The 19,561-nt window shown below is 40.4% G+C and overlaps 1 protein-coding gene across 3 annotated transcripts in view; it reads left to right on the top strand.

Moving 5' to 3' along the window:
- LOC134895591 (proprotein convertase subtilisin/kexin type 5-like) overlaps positions 1–19,561 on the top strand; it is a 568,642-nt gene that overhangs the window by 91,795 nt on the left and 457,286 nt on the right. For all 3 annotated transcript variants that reach the window (XM_063913851.1, XM_063913850.1, XM_063913849.1), the window contains exon 2: positions 14,438–14,542. In XM_063913851.1, coding sequence (XP_063769921.1) covers positions 14,531–14,542 — 12 coding nt within the window. In that variant the 5' untranslated portion in view covers positions 14,438–14,530. The remainder of the gene's footprint in view (positions 1–14,437; positions 14,543–19,561) is intronic.

Here is a 19,561-nt window from a genome sequence, read left to right as displayed (position 1 = left end):
ATATACACACACATATACTGTATGAATGGACATTATACAAAGGTGCAGCAGCATATAAGTTAGAAATATCTTCTTTGTGTTATTGTAATCATTTTTATAGCCAAAACTCTGGAGTATCCTGGAGTATGACAGGTGAGGCTCTGCCTCCCCTGCCTGCCCTGACCGCACATCACTACTTTATTGTGTAATTTCCATTGGACATTATTACATAGAATTGCTTGAATCTTTAACCATGAATGAATGTAGTTGTGTTTAATCATTTTTATCCCATCCAGTAAGCAGTGTTGAAAATAATTGGCAACTTATATAAGCAAAGTTTCCTTAAGAAATGCCTTCAGCAGTTTTGTAACTAAAGCTGGGTACACACCTGAATGACAGTGTGACGCTGTTGGTATGCGGTCTCTAGGTCGACCACACTTAGGTCGGCAATGTCTAGGTTGACCACTATTGGTCGACAGTAACTAGGTCGACAGGGTTTCTAGGTTGACAGGGTCTCTAGGTTGACAGGTCAAAAGGTCGACATGAGTTTTTCACAGTTTTTACTTTTTTTTTGTACTTTTTCATACTTAACGATCCATGAGGACTACAATTGGGAATAGTAACCTGTGCCGAGCGCAGCGAGGCACCTTGACCGAAGTTTGCTCGCCATGCAAGGGGACACGGTGAAATAATTGGGGTTCCCGGTCACTGTACGGAGAAAACGCCACCAAAAAAAACTCATGTCAACCTTTTGACCCGTTGACCTAGAAACCCTGTCCACCTAGAATCCCTGTTGACCTGATTACTGTCGACCTAGACACTATCGACCTAAGTGTGGTCAACCCTTCATACCACACCCGACGCTGTTATGCAATGTAACAACATATCACATTGCCGCACAAACTGCACGATCCGCTGTACAATGACACAATATATCGAAGCATGATTCATGTAGCAATACCACGCCGTCCGTGGAATCGTCCCATTGGACATGCATAACATCCAGTAGAAAGATGTGACCACCTAATTAATCAAACAATGAATTGGGTGGATTTGAGGTACACAATATAAAGTGGTTGTTACGATCTACTGCAGATATCAACATCGGTGAATATCTTGTATAGTGTGTACCCATCTTTAGGATGGAATGGGGGTTCCACTGGGATCGATTTTTTTACATAATCAGTTAGTCAGAATGCATAATTGACTAATTACTTTAATCCAGGGACAAATACCATAAACATTTATATTAGAGAATACATTTTTTTTGTTATCTAAGACACAAAGTTCATGCCAAGCCTTAATAAATATCTTAGGCAGTTTTAGTACTCATAGTCACTTTATATCAAGCAGAACAATTACCCTTGTTTCCTTATGTTGTTCCCCTCCCTCCCTTTACGGAGCTCTTTGGCACAAGCTCATTGCTGCACTACTGTGCTACTAAACTTCATGATTAGGAGAAATATCAAACTATTTTTATTTTTTACTTTTTGTTTTGCTGTTAATTTATGGGGGGGTTTTGTCATGGTTAGGACGTCTTCCAGCTGCTCGCTGAACATCAGCATTGTACAATAATTTGTAGCAAAGATGTAAAGTCAAAATACTTATCATGGTTTTTAGTTATGGCATGAACCACTTGCTTTATATATGTATCCACAGGCCCTATAATCTTTCTGACGCATAAACAAATTGCAGGGTGCAATTATATATATATATATATATATATATATATATATACACAATTATATATATATATATATATATATATTCATACATATTTTTTTTTGTTTCTGTAACCATAAATTGGGAAACTGATCTGCTTTTTGTCTCAATTTTCACATGCATAAAATCCTTTAGGGGCCTATTCATCATAATTAAATGAGCAATTACACATACAGAAATCCTAGTTTCCTCATATTTTATATAATGGGCCATTCATCATTAGGGGTCACTATTGGACCACCTGATTTCAGCAAACTCCGAAAACTTAAAAGTTTGCTTGCAAGAATAAACTCCATCTTTAGATGGAAAGGAGTACCGGGTATATGAAGAGGGATCCGAGAGAATCCCTCTGCTGCCTTCTCACTGAGTGAACGTGATCTCAGGTCACACATGCACAAAAGCCGCCGATGAGAATGGTAAGTAACACTGCTACTAAAGTTACTGATCATGGAGACAGCTGCTTGTTGGAGCAGCTGTCCTTGCACCGGAACAATGCTGATTTGCTCCGGTGGATAATGTTCCCTGCCGCAAATTGGATACTTAGGGGCAGATTTATTAAGCCTGGTGAAGTGATAAAGCGGAAGGTGATGACGCCAGTTAGCTCTTAACTTCCATGTTACAGACTGGAAAATGACAGTTAGGAGCTGACTGGCTGGAGCATTATCACTTTCCACTATATCACTTTACCAGGCTTAATAAATCTGCCCCTGAGTCACCGGGGGCCCCTATATCTCAGTTCTCCAGGCAGTGGTCGGTATGCGGTGGTAGGGCATACTGGCACTTTGATTTGCACTGTCCCATTTGTCACGGGGCCCGCTCGGTACCATCTTCCAGGCACTATCTGAGTGGGACTTGGTCCCAAGTCCATGTGGAGTCGCCTGATGCACCCAACATGAAGCTGAGACCTCCACGGACCGGACCCACTCTAGGCAGCAGGTATGACCCGAGACTTGAACAGCACTGATCACCACTGTATCAGTCTCTACCACCTCCTCATGCCTGACTGGCCTCCAGTGCAGCGGCCTCTGTCGCCTCTTCACACCCGCCTGGCCTCCACTGACTCATCATCCCCATTGTCACTGGGGACAACCCAGATAACCGGCAGACCTGCCCATGATGGTGAGTGGGGAGCCAGGGAGGGATAACACCAGGACCAGGTCACGGCCACCATATTGCCGCTTACTCATCACTATGTAATGATAGCATCACAACTGGCTTCTACCTGCCCCTGCCAATGGTCCTCCCTGGGCTTCACAGGAGGAAAAATATGGTAGATGGCTATCTTGCTGCCCTTCCCCCACCCAGCCATCTCCCTGCTCCAGGGCTGCCTAACCTATTCAGATAATGGTGGACTCTACATAGGGCATCCATGTCATACTCTCCCAGTCACCCACTGCTTGCCACCCTCTGCCTCTCCCCTTCACCCACTGCCGAGTGGCATATTGTGAACTTAGGTTGGAGCAGTGTGTGTGTTTTTTCCTATCGTTACATATGTGTGTATTTTTTTTCTGTTGGTGCCTATTTGTGTGTTTTTGTTCCTGTGGGGTCCTAAGGGTTTGTTTGTTTTTTTTCATTTTTTTCTTTGCTGTAGGTACCTGTGGGTGTGTGTGTTTTTCCTATTGGTGCCGATATGTGTGTTTATTTTTCCTGTAAGAACCTGTGTGTGTGTTTTTTTCCTGTGGGGTCTACGCATCTATTTTTTTTTCTGCGGAAGCCTATGTGTGTGTTTTTTTTCCCAAGACTGGCAATACATCTAAAGATTTATTGTACAATCAGGATGGTTGGAACGATAATCTGGTAATCTATGGGAGCAGATGACATTTGACCATTTGCTCCGAAATGCCAGAAAACTTACAAAAATTATCAATCAGACAAATAGGTAAAATCCATTTGATTTAACCAACTTGTCTGACCGTTTTTGACAATTTTCCGGTATTTTTGAAGCAAAAGGTCAATTGTCATTTGCTCCCAAACATTACCAGATTTTCGTTCAAACCGTCCAGATTGGACAATAAATCTTTAGGGTTATGGCTAGCTTGACTGTTCCTATGTGTGTGTTTTTGTTCCTGTGGGTGCCAATGTGTATTTTTTTTCCTGTGGGCGTCTATGTGTGTTTTTTTGTTCTTGTGAGAGCTTATGTGTGTTTTTTTTTCCTATCAGTGCCTTTATGTGTGTGTTTTTTTGCTTTTTTTTTTTAATGAAAAGCCTATGTTTCCTGTGGAGCCTATGTGTCTATATATACATTTTTTTTCCTGTGCGTACAAATTTATGTGTGTTTTTTCCCTATCTGTGCCTATGTTTGTGGATTTTCCTTGTGGGGCGTGTGTGTGTATGTGTGTGTGTGTGTGTGTGTGTGTGTGTGTGTGTGTGTGTGTTTGTGTGTTTTCCATGCAAAGCCTATGTGTTTTATTTTCCTGCAGGGACCTATGGTGTGTGTGTTTTTTCCTGCAGGCGCATGTGTGTGTGTATTTTTCCCTATCAGTGCCTATGTGTGTGTTTTTTCCAGTGGGTGCCTGTGTGTGTATTTTTTCCTGTAAGTGCAAAGTTTACATTTTTCACACCCCCCACTACAAAATTCCCACTTCAGCTACTGTTTTGAGGTCTAAAAAAAAATATGTGGTGTTAGGATGAATTCATATTGCTGAAGTCACCAGGACCTTCCAGATCTGTAACCTGTTATCTTAGATCACAAAGCTGCACTTAAAAGCTACAAAAAAAGTACATGAAATAACAACACAACAACAAAGAATAAAACAATACACTGCTTGCTTCATGTTTACAGTACAGTGTACACCCTATCTCTCCTGTTGGAGAAACCAGCACAGTTGGACATGTTTGTAAGTTCATATATTTGAACCATGGGCAATATTGCACATTTACATTATCATCCTCTCTTATTGCCTCATGCTGAAGAAGTCCAAAGTATTGTACATTTAGGTTAATAGAACAGTGTAAATATTTTTCAATGGTTTTAAACATAACGCTTGAAGTCATGTACTCTGTGCTTTTGACCTTATTATATGATGAAATAAACATACTGCTTTTCAGCCAGTTTACTAGGGTATACTGTAAACATGAAACAAGCTCTTGTATCAAGCAGTGTATTGTTTTATTCTACACACAAAATATGTAATATCTGCCAAGCAGCTGACAGTACAGTCTATTTTGTTGTTGTATTATGTATTCTTTATAATATGTTTGCAAAGTGTGTTAGATGAAGTATAAAATGCAAGTAACAACAGGGCTAATTTAGACCTGATCAATGCTGTGCGTCAGCGGGCGATCAGGTCTAAACTGCGCATGCGCCGCAGTGCGCATGTGCAAGCCAGAGATGCGATCGGCATCTCAGCCCAGCGATCGCCTCTGCCTGATTGACAGGCAGAGGCATTTGCTGGGCAGGAGGGGGTGGGCCGGCAGCGTTTGGCCGCCGTTTTGGGGGTGCGGTTGCCCGGACCGTGTGGGGGGCATGCCGCGGCGACCGTGACATCACATGCAGTCACTGCGACCCGGGACGCGGTGAAAAGCAATGCTGCTCAGGTAGGGAATTACTCACTGGGTGCAATGGCATCGCTGCCGTGTGATGCTATCGCACCTGTGCGGCGGGGGGAGGGCCAGACATGCAGGGCGGACTAGCCCTGTGCTGGGCGTCCCCCCGCATGTCAGGGTGGCTGATCGTAGCCGTGCAAGATTTTGCACGGCTACGATCAGGTCTGATTTAGCCCCAATATTTTGTGCATGATGATGTAGGCAAGGTTTACACTGGGCAAACTTAATGTTGTTGAAAAATGTGTAAGTTGTCTTGGAAAACGTTATAGGTCACAGATATTAAATATCCCAGGTCACAGATTTAGCTGGCTCGTGGTACAGCATGTAAACATATCAAGGGGCCTATTCATTATAACAATTATCAGGGGCTGAACATTAGCTGTCCCCGGTGAAACTTAGCAGTGTTGAGTCTATCTTCGGCACTGCTACCATGCATGCGTGATCTCCGATGGAAGGAGCCAGGCAGTTGTGGAGGAATTTGGACAGACCCCTCTTTGCAACATAGATTTTTTTCCCAGAGCGGAGTCTGGGAAAAACCGCCATCAAGTACCACAAGTATTTTGGGAGCTTGACAAATTGAATTCCCCACTTATGGAGCTGCCACTGAATACACTCCTTAATATTACAAGCTCCACCAATGTGAAATTTTTTTGTTTCTGAAGGAAATTATGAGAAGAAATCACGTCAAAATCAGATCACGGAAGAGGGAAATGCCATGACATGACTTTTAAGGGGGCAATTTAATTAGCTGTGAATCTGGACTATATTCACCACATACAGTACCTACAGTATAACATCACTATTTTTCCTGCACACTTCTTTGGGTATAAGGAAACATTGGTAATGTTACTGGAACACGATTTGTATTAGGGTTATTATAAAATAGCGATAAATGCTATGTTGACATTTTGACTGTCGATATGCACAATGTCGACTCCCAACATTTCTGTATGTTGACATAACGTACATGGCAACATTCTGACAGTCGACATATAATACCACACCCGGTCAAATACTTGACTTTTTTCTCTGCAAATGGTATTATCTATTTGGGGTACTTTAACCATTAAACCAATTATGTTTAAAATTAGCTAAAAGTGATTTTAGGCCAAACTATAGGGTTAATAATAGGTGTAAATGACCATATAGACCTAATTACTGTTTTTAAGTTGGAACTCATTAGGAAACAAGCTGCGTTGGAAGAATGCAAATCTGTTTACAATCTGAAATGACCGCTTGTCCCCTGAGGCATAATGTACGGATTTGATTATGATTCATTATAGCAATTTTGAGCTATATTACCTACCTTCCTATAATATGCCCTGCCGCTGTATTATTACCAACAAGGTTCTCTGGTCTGCTATATGTATAGCATCTGCAGGTTCTCTGCCAGTCCACATCTCGGTGCCAGTTTTTCCCAAGCTTGGCCTGGTATGCATTTACACGACAGCCTTGAAATCGCTGTTTTGTCTAGTTTTTAGAAATGATGTATGTTTGCTGCATTCCCTCGTCATCTGAGAAAATAGAACTGATAATGAGGAAATGGCCATGAACTGCATCAGAATATGACCGGCACAATAGAACGTTTGTATAACATTGTACATTTTCATGAACAGAGGTGAGCTTACTCAAGCAGCACATGGAACTTAGAACAAGTCTCCAGCTGCTTCTCAATGCCAGCAATTTGCTAACTGAACTAGCAAGTCATTTGTGTTTCCTAAAATGTAAGAGAAAAAAATGTTTGCATTGAGGAGAATCATTTGGGAAACGATGTCAATTCGATATTATTCTTAAAATGCTTTTCGTTTAAGTATTAGGTGAAAATAAAATTCTGAAAGTTCTGTTAGAATGACACATAGTTAGTTATATTATCTGAAATTGAAAAAAAGCAAATGTGGTCATTAATAGAGGGTTAAAGTATTTCCACAAGTACACTGAAACCCGCCCCTGGCCATCTAAATTCTTTAGGTTCCCTATCAGATAGTAGTAGAATTTTGCCTCAATCGGCATTCAGCAGTTATCCTAATGATCTCGTGCAAACATATTTCCATGAAGTGAACAGGTATGAAGATAAAAACATTTAGTTTAAAATAACTTTAAAAAGTCTCTTGATATTTACCAAAATGATAGAAAAAAATGTTCTTTTAGAACTATCACTTTTGCACAATTATTAAATACTAGTATTTTTTTCAATTGAATATTACTTGCCTTGTGTACGAGCTGAGCAGAAGGGTATCCAGTTGATAAATAGACTGGTGTATATTTACTAAGATTCGTAATTGTCGGAATTTGGTTAAAGATTAAACACGAATGACATCGGGAGTTATAATTTGCAACTTTTTGTTTTTTTTACTATTTACCTCATTTACTATGCTGTCGTATTCTGTATTGTCGTGTTTTCCGATGTCGATGTCATTCATAATGTCTGGCAGTGTTTTACGGGAGTGATTAGTAAAACACTGCCGGACTTAACACAATGAATTCCGTCCGGATCAGTGTGATCCGTGCAGGGCTTCATTGTGTACCTTAAAAGAAGTATGGAAAGTGTTAAAAATCCCGCAAAAAAATTGCGTGGGGTCTCCCCTCTTAAGCATAACCAGCCTCGGGCTCTTTGAGCCGGTCCTGGTTGTAAAAATACAGGGAAAAAATTGACAGGGGTTCCCCTATATTTTAACAACCAGCACCGGGCTCTGCGCCTGGTCCTGGTGCAAAAAATACGGGGGACAAAAGACGTAGGGGTCCCCTGTATTTTTAACACCAGCACCGGCCTCCACTAGTCAGAGGGATAATGCCACAGCCGGGGGACCATTTTATATTGGTCCCTGTGGCCCTGGCATTAAATCACCAACTAGTCACCTCTGGCCGGGATACCCTGGAGGAGTGGGGACCCCTTAAATCAAGGGGTCCCCCCCTCCAGCCACCCAAGGGCCAGGGGTGAAGCCCGAGGCTGTCCCCCCCATCCAAGGGCGACAGATGGGGGCTGATAACCATAGTGTAAAAAAAAAGAATATTATTGTTTTTTGTAGCAATACTACAAGTCCCAGCAAGCCTCCCCCGCAAGCAGGTACTTGGAGAACCACAAGTACCAGCATGCGGGGGGGAAATGGGCCCACTGGTACCTGTAGTTCTGCTACAAAAAAATACCCAAATAAAAACAAAACACACACACCTTAATAGTACAACTTTATTACATACATGCACACTTACATTCATACATACTTACATATGTTGACACGAAGAGTCGGTCCTCTTCTCCAGCAGAATCCACGGGGTACCTGTAAATAAAATTATACTCACAAAAAATCCTGTGTAGATCGGTCCTCTTCTTTATCTTTGTAATCCAGGGACTTGTCAAAATAAAAAAATGGATTACTCGGACCACGCACTGAAAGGGGATCCATGTTTACACATGGATCCCCTTTCCCCGACTGGCGAGACCCCCCGTGACTGCTGTCATAGAGGGTCCCTTCAGCCAATCAGGGAGCGCCACGTCATGACACTCTCCTGATTGGCTGTGCATGCCTGAGCTGTCAGTCAGGCTGTGCACTGTAGATACAATGTAGCGCATAGGCGCTCCATTGTATCCAATGGTGGGAACTTTGCGATCTGCTTTGGCCCCACTTAACCTCGCGGTCTACCGTAGACCGCAAAGCTCCCACCATTGGATACAATGGAGCGCCTTTGTCTAACATATGGTGTCCATCTACTCTAACTAGACACTATCTATCTTTTATACCGGAACCGAGCAGAAGGTGCATTGAGACACTCAGTACTTGCGACTTCAGTACGAATACCTAGGGGTAGATGTATTAGGGTGCGAGTTGCAGGCAGCTACCAGATGTTGGTGATTTAGCAGCTAGATTTAAAGGGCGGTATTCAATTCTTTTCACCCCTTTCGACACCCGTTCTATTTCTGCTGACAGGCATGGTATAATCATTTCAGTTTTCTACCCCCGGGGTAGTGAGGGCACCCAACCCTTTACGCAGCTAAACCTGATTACTATGGGCGCGATATGCGCGATAACGGGGATCACTTTAGAAAGGAGATTGGGCGTGATATAGCCTTTGAATGCCGCCGAAAGTGTCAGTTCTTTAAAAGGCAAAAAAATAAATTGCCACTTTGCAGCTATCTCGCCAGAATCAAGCTAGAGCCTGCCAGTCATGGGCTATTACATTTTGGACCTCAATGGGCTTGGAAAAGTGACTTTCTTTGTCACCTAATAAAGTCACTTGCATAACCTTGCATAAAGCAACATTACAGTCCAAGTGTTAAGGATATCCATGCTTGAGCACAGGTGACGTAATTGGTACCTCAGTCAATGTGACTGTATTGGTGGAGTTTGGGAAACTCTGGCAATAACTGTTAGATGCTATAAAGACATCAGTATTAAAATGCTATAGAGCAGCACAGTTATATGATCCCCTGTCACTACATTTGTGCAGTATGAACCTTGCTTTAGTCTGCTTTGTGGAAGGGCAGTCCGCTTGTCAATCGAAGGTCTCCTCAAACATTTGTATTGTCCAATATAAGTAATGAGCAAGTATACACGCCAACAATTTCATTTCTGGAAAAATAGATCACATGAGCTTTTTTATGAATTCTGCCAGATGTACAGCTATACATCATAAAAAGGCAAATGTTTTGGGACAAAACAACGTCATCTTCCCGGGTGCTTCATCATGCACTTTTGTACTGGCAAGTTAATGTTTGCTTGTAATTAATATAAAACCTTATATGACATATGGGGAGATATATCAATACTTGGAGAGTGATAAAGTTAAGATTGATAAAGTACCCAACCAATAAGCAATCAGCTCCTTTTTGTTATTTTACAGGCTGTGTTTGAAAAATGACAGTTAGGAACCGATTGCTTGGTACTCTATCTCTTTCCACTTTAGCTCTCCCCACGGTGATATATTTTCCCTATAGCATGCACTATGACCATTTTTGCATGGCAACTTGTGTATTGTCAGGAGTCATTACTAAAAGATTAGCAGGTCTGCAATATCCCATTACGGCACACACAGTAAGAGAAGGCATAACAAACACACTGTCCTCTAGACTCCTTTTATACCATTAAAATAAATTGCAGGTAGTATTTTGTTTTCTCCATCTAGATAAAACAAAGACAGTCTGAACCTTATTCTTCCTTTGTTAGGTATTTAAAGTAACAGAAAAAAACAACATTCTTTTATATTTAAACCTAAAAGCATTTCAGTGTGCTTAAATAGACATCAATCAAGTGTCCTGCATATGTGGCAGTGTGTGCTTTTTCATATAACTCTTCTCGGGAACTGCAATAAAATGGTGACATTTCAGACTTGCGATAAAGATGACAAATATGTGCCAGTGTTATTTATTTTTGTGATTTTTATTAAATCAGACAGTAGAAAACAAGCAGATTATTACTGCAATTCTCACATTGCCGTCATACATTCCTCTCATCCTATTGGAAGAAAGAAAACATGAAGGTGACAGCAGATAAGTGGCTCATTCACTATCTGTGCTGCAGTACAGTCTGTTCTGTGGTTTGGTGTTTATGCCATTAATGTGTTTTCAGCTGTTTAACTTTTGCGACGGGTAACATTGTTTTCCCATACAGTGACCCATATCTTGGCATGTTGCACCTCATGTTTCAGAACACAGCAGGGTTTGTTTTAACTCCTTATATTTGTCAGTGTATATTTCACCAATATAACTAGCATGTATAACTAGGGAATACATAGGTATTCCCGGCGGACAGGATGCCGGCTGTCAATATCCCGACAGCAGCATCCCGCCCACCAGAATGCCGGCAGTGGTGCGAACGCTATGAGTCCCCTTGCAGGCTCGCTGCGTTCGCCATGCTGCGTGCTTTGTGGGTGGCTTGCTGCGCTTGCCACAGGATATGTTCCCACTCTTTGAGTATCGTCGACACCCTTGAGTTGAAATAGCCCCTGTGAGCTGGTATTCAGGCTGTCGGCATTGTCGACGGTCGGGATTCCAGCTTCAGTATCCTGACCGCAGAGATACCGACAGCCAGCAAATCGATTGCCTCCCATAAGTAGCATGTATTTTTGACTGTGTAAGCTAAACGAGGCATTTTAACAGAGGAGGGGGCCCATTAGTACGGGAAGGCCCTGACCATAGTTGCCGACTTTCTAGCTGCTCTCTCCGGGGAGAGCAGCTAGGTCGGCACAGAAGGGGGGCGGAATGGGCTCATGTTGCCTCACAGGGGGCGGGGCTGTGTAAATGGAGCCACACGGGGCCGTCATCATCGTAGTCAAGACCTCTGTTATATAATGCTGAGAATACTGGCATTGGCTCCCCGGGCCGCCCATATACCTCGCAAAGGTCGGCGGCCAGGTCTGGGGAGGCTGCAGTAATCGGGAGACTTGGCTATTCATTTAAGGGACCCGATTTTCAGAAGCCTCCCGACCATTCTGGGAAAGTAGGCAAGTATAGCCGTGACCCTTATGTAAATGTACTGCAAGTAACTCTGTGATGTCACTTAGGGGCCGATGTATCAACATACATTTTGTGATAATGCTGCACAATATCTTTTTTTCCACAGAAAATAAGTATGGTCAGATGTAACAAGGGCTATTTCAGGTTTTAATTGTTAGTTTGTGATAAAAATCTAAACTTTTAATATCGCAAAACACTTCCGGAATCATTAAAAACCTTTGGAATGCGTTAAATGTCAAATGTATAAACATTTGCACAATACATTTTGGTGAAAGTTTGAAAGGTGGCGTTTTAGACGTTCAACAGCCACAGCCTGCTTTAACTTCAACAGGATGCCTCTCTCAGAGACATTTTTCATTTTGTGATAGGCAGACTCAGGACGCCTCCTAGATTCCGACCCCCTAGGCTGCTGCCTACAGCTTATGAACGGTAGAGCCAGCCCTGCAAGATACTCATTCTTGATTTACAAGGTGCCCTACGAAGGGATTGGAATGCTTTGCTTATTTACATTTATCTCAGTGAGGAGTCTATTCATGGAGCAGTGAAAAGAGTGGAGAAGTGAGCAAGTGGAGAAGTTGCCCATGGCAACCAATCAGCGGCTATGTATAATTTTATAGAATGCACTTTTTAAATGTTACCTCAACACTGATTGGTTGCCATGGGCAACTTCTCCACTGGCTCATTTCTCCACTCTTTTCACTGCTTCATGAATAGACGCCTGAAAGAGCATTTTTACCACAATTAAATGCAGTTATTCCTTATATATTTGTCTTGAAAGAGATAACACCTTTTGTCACACACATATTTAACAAAATCCAGTTTGAAAGCATTCATAAACGTATAAAATGCATAGATAAACAGTCTATGTTTTTCTTGCATACATATAAAATTGATTGTGTCAGTAAAGGTACATAATAATTGGACGGCTGTAAACTATGTTTAAGGAAATATCTGTGACCTGAAATGAAGGCAGCAGTGATATCGCCTTACTGCCAGGTGTTATAAATCATGAATGCTGGTCAAACAAGCAGTATATTGGAAGGTAAACTGGGATGGGCCCCATAAGATAGCAGGACTTGTTCAGTGGTAATGTTTCACATGCGCAAGTGATACACTGCAGATTCCCACTTTTAAACCGCAATGATTGTATCATTAGATACTCAGATGGACTGTGATCATGCCCTCTGCTGCCAAGAATGTATTTGTGCATTGGCCTGTAAAAATATTTCATTGTGTATTTGTAGATATGCTGCACTGTTATGTACGTCTAGCGCTTCCTCACTTATGTACTACTGTAAACAAAACAGTGAGGGGGGAACTCAAGACTCTCTTATTGGTGTAACTTTTATTTTAAAGTTTTGCATTGGTTAATTTGCATTTAGTTTTTGGAAAAAAAAAGTGCAAATGAACGGTACAAAATGGGCCAAGTAATTTAGTAAATAGAATCTAGCTACCTGGTTCCATGTTTTTGTCCAGCCATGACTTACAGTAAACTAAAGGTGCATACACATGGTGAGATATTGACTATGCCCGATTTTGACTATCTGTACTTGCGATTTTGTCTGTGTACGAATTTGACTAAGTGCCAATTTTGACATACTTTGTACTAGATTGTACACAATATAGTCAAGATTGACTTCCCCGCACAGTCTACTTTTTCTTGCGATACCGACCCCGCGGGAGCGCGCATCGGTATCGCAATCTGTGTACACACCTTAAGTTTGTAGGTACATAATTAGTCATTGTGCAGGACAGTATACCAGGCATTTACTTATAATTAAAATGTGAATGACAGAAGTAGCACATATGTATTTATCTTCCTTGTACTTGTAGCAACGGAGGCTTTTGCATTGGTTGAGTCAAAAGATCAATTTTTCCTTTGACTGTTACTGGCGGTTTTAGATGAATAATTTTACTATTAGAAATCACTGTATCACCATTGTGCATAACACTTAGAATATTATATAGAAATAGTATAAATTAGCAAATAGCACATTTTTAGTCAGTTGCCGTTTAAAAGGAATTATGGAATGTGTATACATTGTGTACGCATTGTACAATGAGTAATGCAATGCTTGTAGAGCTCCTTGCTTGATGTGTGCTTTTTATTGTTCATGGAATGCTATATTAGTTTAAATATGTTCTCTCAAATATAATAATTACATTGCAATATAAAATGTCTGTGAAAAAAAGTCCTTTTGTGCCCGTACACTAGCTTAGCTCTATTCATAATGTATTCTGTTTTTATATACTGTTGGAAATATTTATCATTAACATATTTCTTTAATTTCGTTACTCTTATGGGTTCTCTAACTTAACGATCCAAATAACTTATCATCGCCCATTTTACAGTACATTTCCTTTAGCAAACTAGACAAAATGCTTTTTAATAGCACCACTCATTTGGCATATTTTTTTTTAATGCAGTTTGTTATGTGGCAGTGTGGACGTGCATTGATATAAAACGCTGCATATAAATTAAACATTAAAAAGGTAGACACAGGCCGCCTAAGAAGCTCAATTATAATCTTTGGTTATGCAGTTAGTGCCTGAAGGACACCCACATCCATTTCATATCACATGTCCTTCTTTTGAAAGATGATCATTGGGGCTCAAGTAACATTATAGCACAGCAGGAGAATGCATAATTTATACATTTATTTTGTACAAAATTTTTTTGAAACATTCCAGGTATCTATTAATCAGATCACTTACAGTCCCACTGTTTTCCCCCACACACAGATTGGGGCACTGCAGGATTACTACCACTTTTACCACAGTAAAACGATCAAGAGGTCGGTCTTGTCAAGCCAAGGAACGCACAACTTCATCTCAATGGAACCAAAGGTAAGCAGATCTCCACTGTGCTCCACAGCTAGAAGTCTTGCATTATTAAATGGTAATTTCACACCGGGGGGAGATGTTCAGTGGCCATTTGAGTACAAGGGAACTGATACATCATCTCCCCTGTGCGTCTGTCAAATGCTCCAGATAATACCTGAGATAAACTGACAATAGTAGACTGTGCAATGTCTTTGTGCTTATTTAAGGGGACACAGTAACTCCTAAAAATATAACTACTGTGTAATGTCATGAATGCTCTAAAAAGAACATAATTTTTATCCTGTGAAAAGGCCACGTACAGTAATTCCTGGTTATCACTGTTTTCAGAAAAATGTGCTTAGTAAAGTATCCTTTGGAAATCCTAGACTAATTTGACTAAAGAGAAATGTATTTTAGGTACAATTTTGTATGTTTGTAATGACCATTTTTTCCTAGCTAATATTCCATTCAGTTGGAGCTACTGTAACTTTATTATGCCATTGCTGTTTCACAGCTAAGGTGATCTCCTAAATTAGGACTAAAAACTATCTGTAATGCTTCATTCAATATAATGGTCATTTATTCTCAATGGCTCACTGTCTAATGGAACATAATATAATGCCAGTAAAATGCGGGGTATGGGACTGTCAATAGGTGTTACTACATTTTTATGTGCCTGATCTTTTGGAGGCCAAATTTTTGCTTTAAATTAGAGATGAGCGGGTTTGGATTTACTTGGTTCTTAACGCCAGAATTATCGCAAGTTCTTTTTTTCTGTATTTTTCTTATTGGCTAACCAAAACACGTGACGTCCGTAAGCCAATAACGAGATTCGGGTAAATCCAAGTAAATCCGAATAAAACCGAACCCGCTCATCTCTACTTTAAATGCACTTGTTATCATTCGTTAACCTTTTTTGTCTGCTGAGAGCTATAAATGCCTCATTATTTTCTATTTGGCCTCACAACACATCCAAACGGTTTATCAAACTGTGCTTAACATTGGGGGTTGTTTACGGATGAAACCAGCTAAATTCAGTTTGTCTTCTCAGAATAGGTGTAAGCCACATGTTCGTGAATAAAGCTGTCCACAGATCTAAAGATTATTCTTCTAGCCAACCAACTAATTACCTGGTTGGATCGAAAATCTGGTAATGTATTGGAACAAATGACAATGAGCTGTTTGCTCCCAAATACTGGAAATCAGACAAAAATGGTTATTTGGACATGTTAGTTAAATGAAATGGAGTAAGCCAAATTTTCTGAATTACATTATTCGTCTATTTTTCAGATTTTGGGAGCAAATATCCAATTTTCTTTTGCTCCTATACATTACCAAATATTTTGTTCCAACCAACTAGTTGACTGATTGGGAAGGGAAGATAATCTTTAGCTGTGTGGCCAGCTTTCTTTCTTTTTTTTTTTTTCATTCATTTTTCTAACATTGTTTTATATTTTATCGGTTTATAGATTTAAAAAAAATATACTTTTTTTTGTCTTTCTTTGAACTTTTGTGACTCTCCTTTGTTGCTTCTACCCCCTGATGCTATGTTTACCTTGCAATATGTTTTCAGTTGAGAATTTAAAATTTTTGTTAATATGTCATTCTGTCCTTTACTCCCTCTGCATTTACAGCTTTAAAGAGTAGCGTTTTGTTTTTGTACAATGATAGGTAAGCCAAATTGATTTGAAAAGGAATTAAACATGATAACTTGGAGGCATTCCATGTAGATAAGAAATGTAGAATCTGTGCATACTGTGAGCGTGATTCAGAACTGCACGCAATGCCAATGTTCACATAGTTGAGTGATTTTTTGCAACTGTACATACACCAAAATTCCTAAAAACCTATACAGCGCATGTGTTACACAAAGTGTACACACAAAGGGCCTGATTCATATTTGTAAGTAAAGCAAAAAAGTAAGCAACTGGGCAAAACCATGTTGCACTACAGGTGAGAGCAGATGTAACATGTGCAGAGAGATTTAGATTTGGGTGGGTTATATTTTCTGTATGCAGGGTATATACAGTCTACTTTTGCATGTAGCCCACAAATGTAAAACACCTTTTTTTTTTTTTTTTTGAACAGCACATTAGATTTCAGTTTGAACACACCCGCCCCAAATCTAATCTATCTGTACATGTTATATCCGCGCACCACTGTGCTTTACTTACAAACCTGAATCAGGCCCAATGGCTCTATTGCAATCGAGAAGCATAGTACCAGAAATGTTGTAGAAAAGTGATGGTCTATGACTAAGAGGTGGCTAGAATGCAAAACTTGTCAATGGGTGTGTTATGGAAGGAATGTAAACATGTCAATGAAAGCAACTGCATATACAGGCGCAAAACTGTAGGGCTTAGGAGAGCGTAGTCATATGTAGAAACTGCACCTGGCATAGGGCTGGATAAAACTTAGATGGTGTGACCAATTGTGATGTATAAGGATGCACCAGTTGGTATTACTGTATCTTTGGATGCTAAAAGTGGGCGTCTCGTACTGTACCATGCACATTTGGTCGCATAGATGTACACAAGGGAAGGAGTTTGTAGCAGCATTTGCATATGCATATTTGAAGCTCTACAATCCAATGTACACAGTAGTTCTGTTTGGGTAATGGCATCAGACAATACTGCCCACTCTCACCATTAATATGCACTTTGTATGGCGCACCTAACCTCTCTATTTATAATGAACCAGACATCAAAGGCTTAACGATAGTCTAATCAGGATTACATATCTCTATGTATATTGTATTGTTGACAAATACCACACTGAAACCTATTCCTAGGACTGAAAATATGTGGAACAATTTCTGAATACAAAATAAATAACACCAAATGGGAGGCCTTTGCCCCTCACCTCAACAACATACAGTATTCTAAATACATTCAAACTCACTTCTGAATTTTTATGGTGTGCCAAAGCAGTCTGATATGTAGACATTCAGATCACCAAAAGCTTTAAACAGTTACATCAAGTAATCTATAGCCCAACAATCGACTTCATTGTAACTCCATATAGATTGTGAAAAATAAATACAATTAAGATACTCAGAGCCGGCCCTAGCCAATATGATGCCCTAGGCAAGATTTTGGCTGGTGCCCCCTAGCACCACCGCTGGTTCTGCCTCTGACCTTGCACCTCTTTCCCAGCACCATCACCCCTCATCCATAGCAGTCCTTATTTTGGGGTTTGTACCCCCTATATTTTAAATAGGAACAGTTCGCACATTTGACGCACAGCCCAAAAAGGGGTGTGTTTTTGCTGGCAAGGGGCATGGCCACACAATAGTAACCCCAATTCCAATTACACCACTCAGTACTGCAACTTTATTCACATTTGATCATGTGATAGTGTCCATAATTCATATTACATCCCACAGTAGTATCACTTTACCTTGTAAACGTTACTCCTCACAGTAGAGCCCCTTATTCACATTACATCACACTGAATTGCTCCTTATTCACATTACACTACACCCTATTGCTCTTTATTCACATTCGATGACACAGTAGTGCCCTTTCTATATGCAACGCCACATAGTAGAGCACCTTATACACATAATGCGACACAGTAATGCCCCTTACACATATGAGACACATTTTTAATGTCCTTACAAACATAATGCACCTTACACATTATGACAACCTTTATTAATGTCCTTTTACATGTAATGTCCCTTACACATATGCCGCACATTATTAATGCCCTTATACACATAATGACACACATAGTGCCCCCTACACACTTGCTGCACATTATTAGTGCCCCTACACGCATAATGACACACATACAGTAGTACCCTGTTACACATATGCCGCACATTATTAATGCCCTTATACACATAATGACACACATAGTGCCCCTTACACATATGTTGCACATTATTAATGCATTTTTACATGACACACATAATGCTGCTTACACATAATCCGAACACTACAGCACAACCAACCTACTCACATGCACACAACACTCACACTAACACTGTGACCTCTGCCTCTGCTTGAATACAGATGTGTCCTCATAAATCTTGCCTCAATGCTAAAGTCGGGCACATTTGTTTTAATGAAAATGCATCTTATTTGCATTGCTATGTCGCTAGGATGCACAATCAGCTTCTGCTGATTAAAATGATATGCAGCATGCAGGGGAAATTTAAGGAAAAATTACTTCACAGAAAGGGTAGTGGATAAGTGGAATAGCCTCCCATCAGAGGTGGTAGAGGCTAAGACTGTAGGGCAATTTAAACATGCTTGGGACAGGCATATGAATATCCTTACAAAGAATTAAGGTTAAAAAAGGGTTGAGATTGCCTAAAGGATAAAATAAAAAAGGGGCAGACTAGATGGGCCAAGTGGTTCTTATCTGCCGTCAAATTCTATGTTTCTATGTTTCTATATACTGTGTGAGACTACTGTTTCTGCATATGACATGCTACACACAGAATATAGGCATGTCGCATATCATTTTAATCAGCAGAAGCTGCTGATGCCCCTAGGCATATCAAATGCACTAGGCAATTGCCTAGTTTGCCTATGCCTATGGCCGGCTCTGAAGATACTAAGGGATACATTTACTAAGCAGTGATAAGAGTGGAGAAGTGAGCCAGTGGAGAAGTGCCCATGGCAACCAATCAGCACTGAAGTAACATCTATAATTTCTATACTATAAAATTATACAGAGCTGCTGATTGGTTGATGGGGAAACTTCTCCACTGGCTCACTTCTCCACTCTTATCACTGTTTAGTAAATGTACCCCTAAAAGTCGAAAATGATGATGTTATATACTGTACAACTTTGTTTTGTGATGTATGTCATAGATCACTGTATTATACTGTATGTATGACACCATTTTTCCAGGTGTAGCTGCATTATTAGTATTATGGATAGATGTTGATTAGCCTTTATGCTGTTTGCTACTTTTTCACTAAGATGATGCTACCTTTCCACATATTTTGTGCAACTTTGTGGGGCAAATTTATGCTACTTTTATGCAAATATGTGTGCAAATTTTGTGTAATTGAAAGTTTTATTTTC

This window comes from Pseudophryne corroboree, chromosome 1 (assembly GCF_028390025.1).
Source record: "Pseudophryne corroboree isolate aPseCor3 chromosome 1, aPseCor3.hap2, whole genome shotgun sequence".
Lineage (NCBI taxonomy): Eukaryota > Metazoa > Chordata > Amphibia > Anura > Myobatrachidae > Pseudophryne > Pseudophryne corroboree.
The sequence above is the reverse complement of the archived record's forward strand: the minus strand, read 5'-3'. Positions and strand labels throughout refer to the sequence as shown.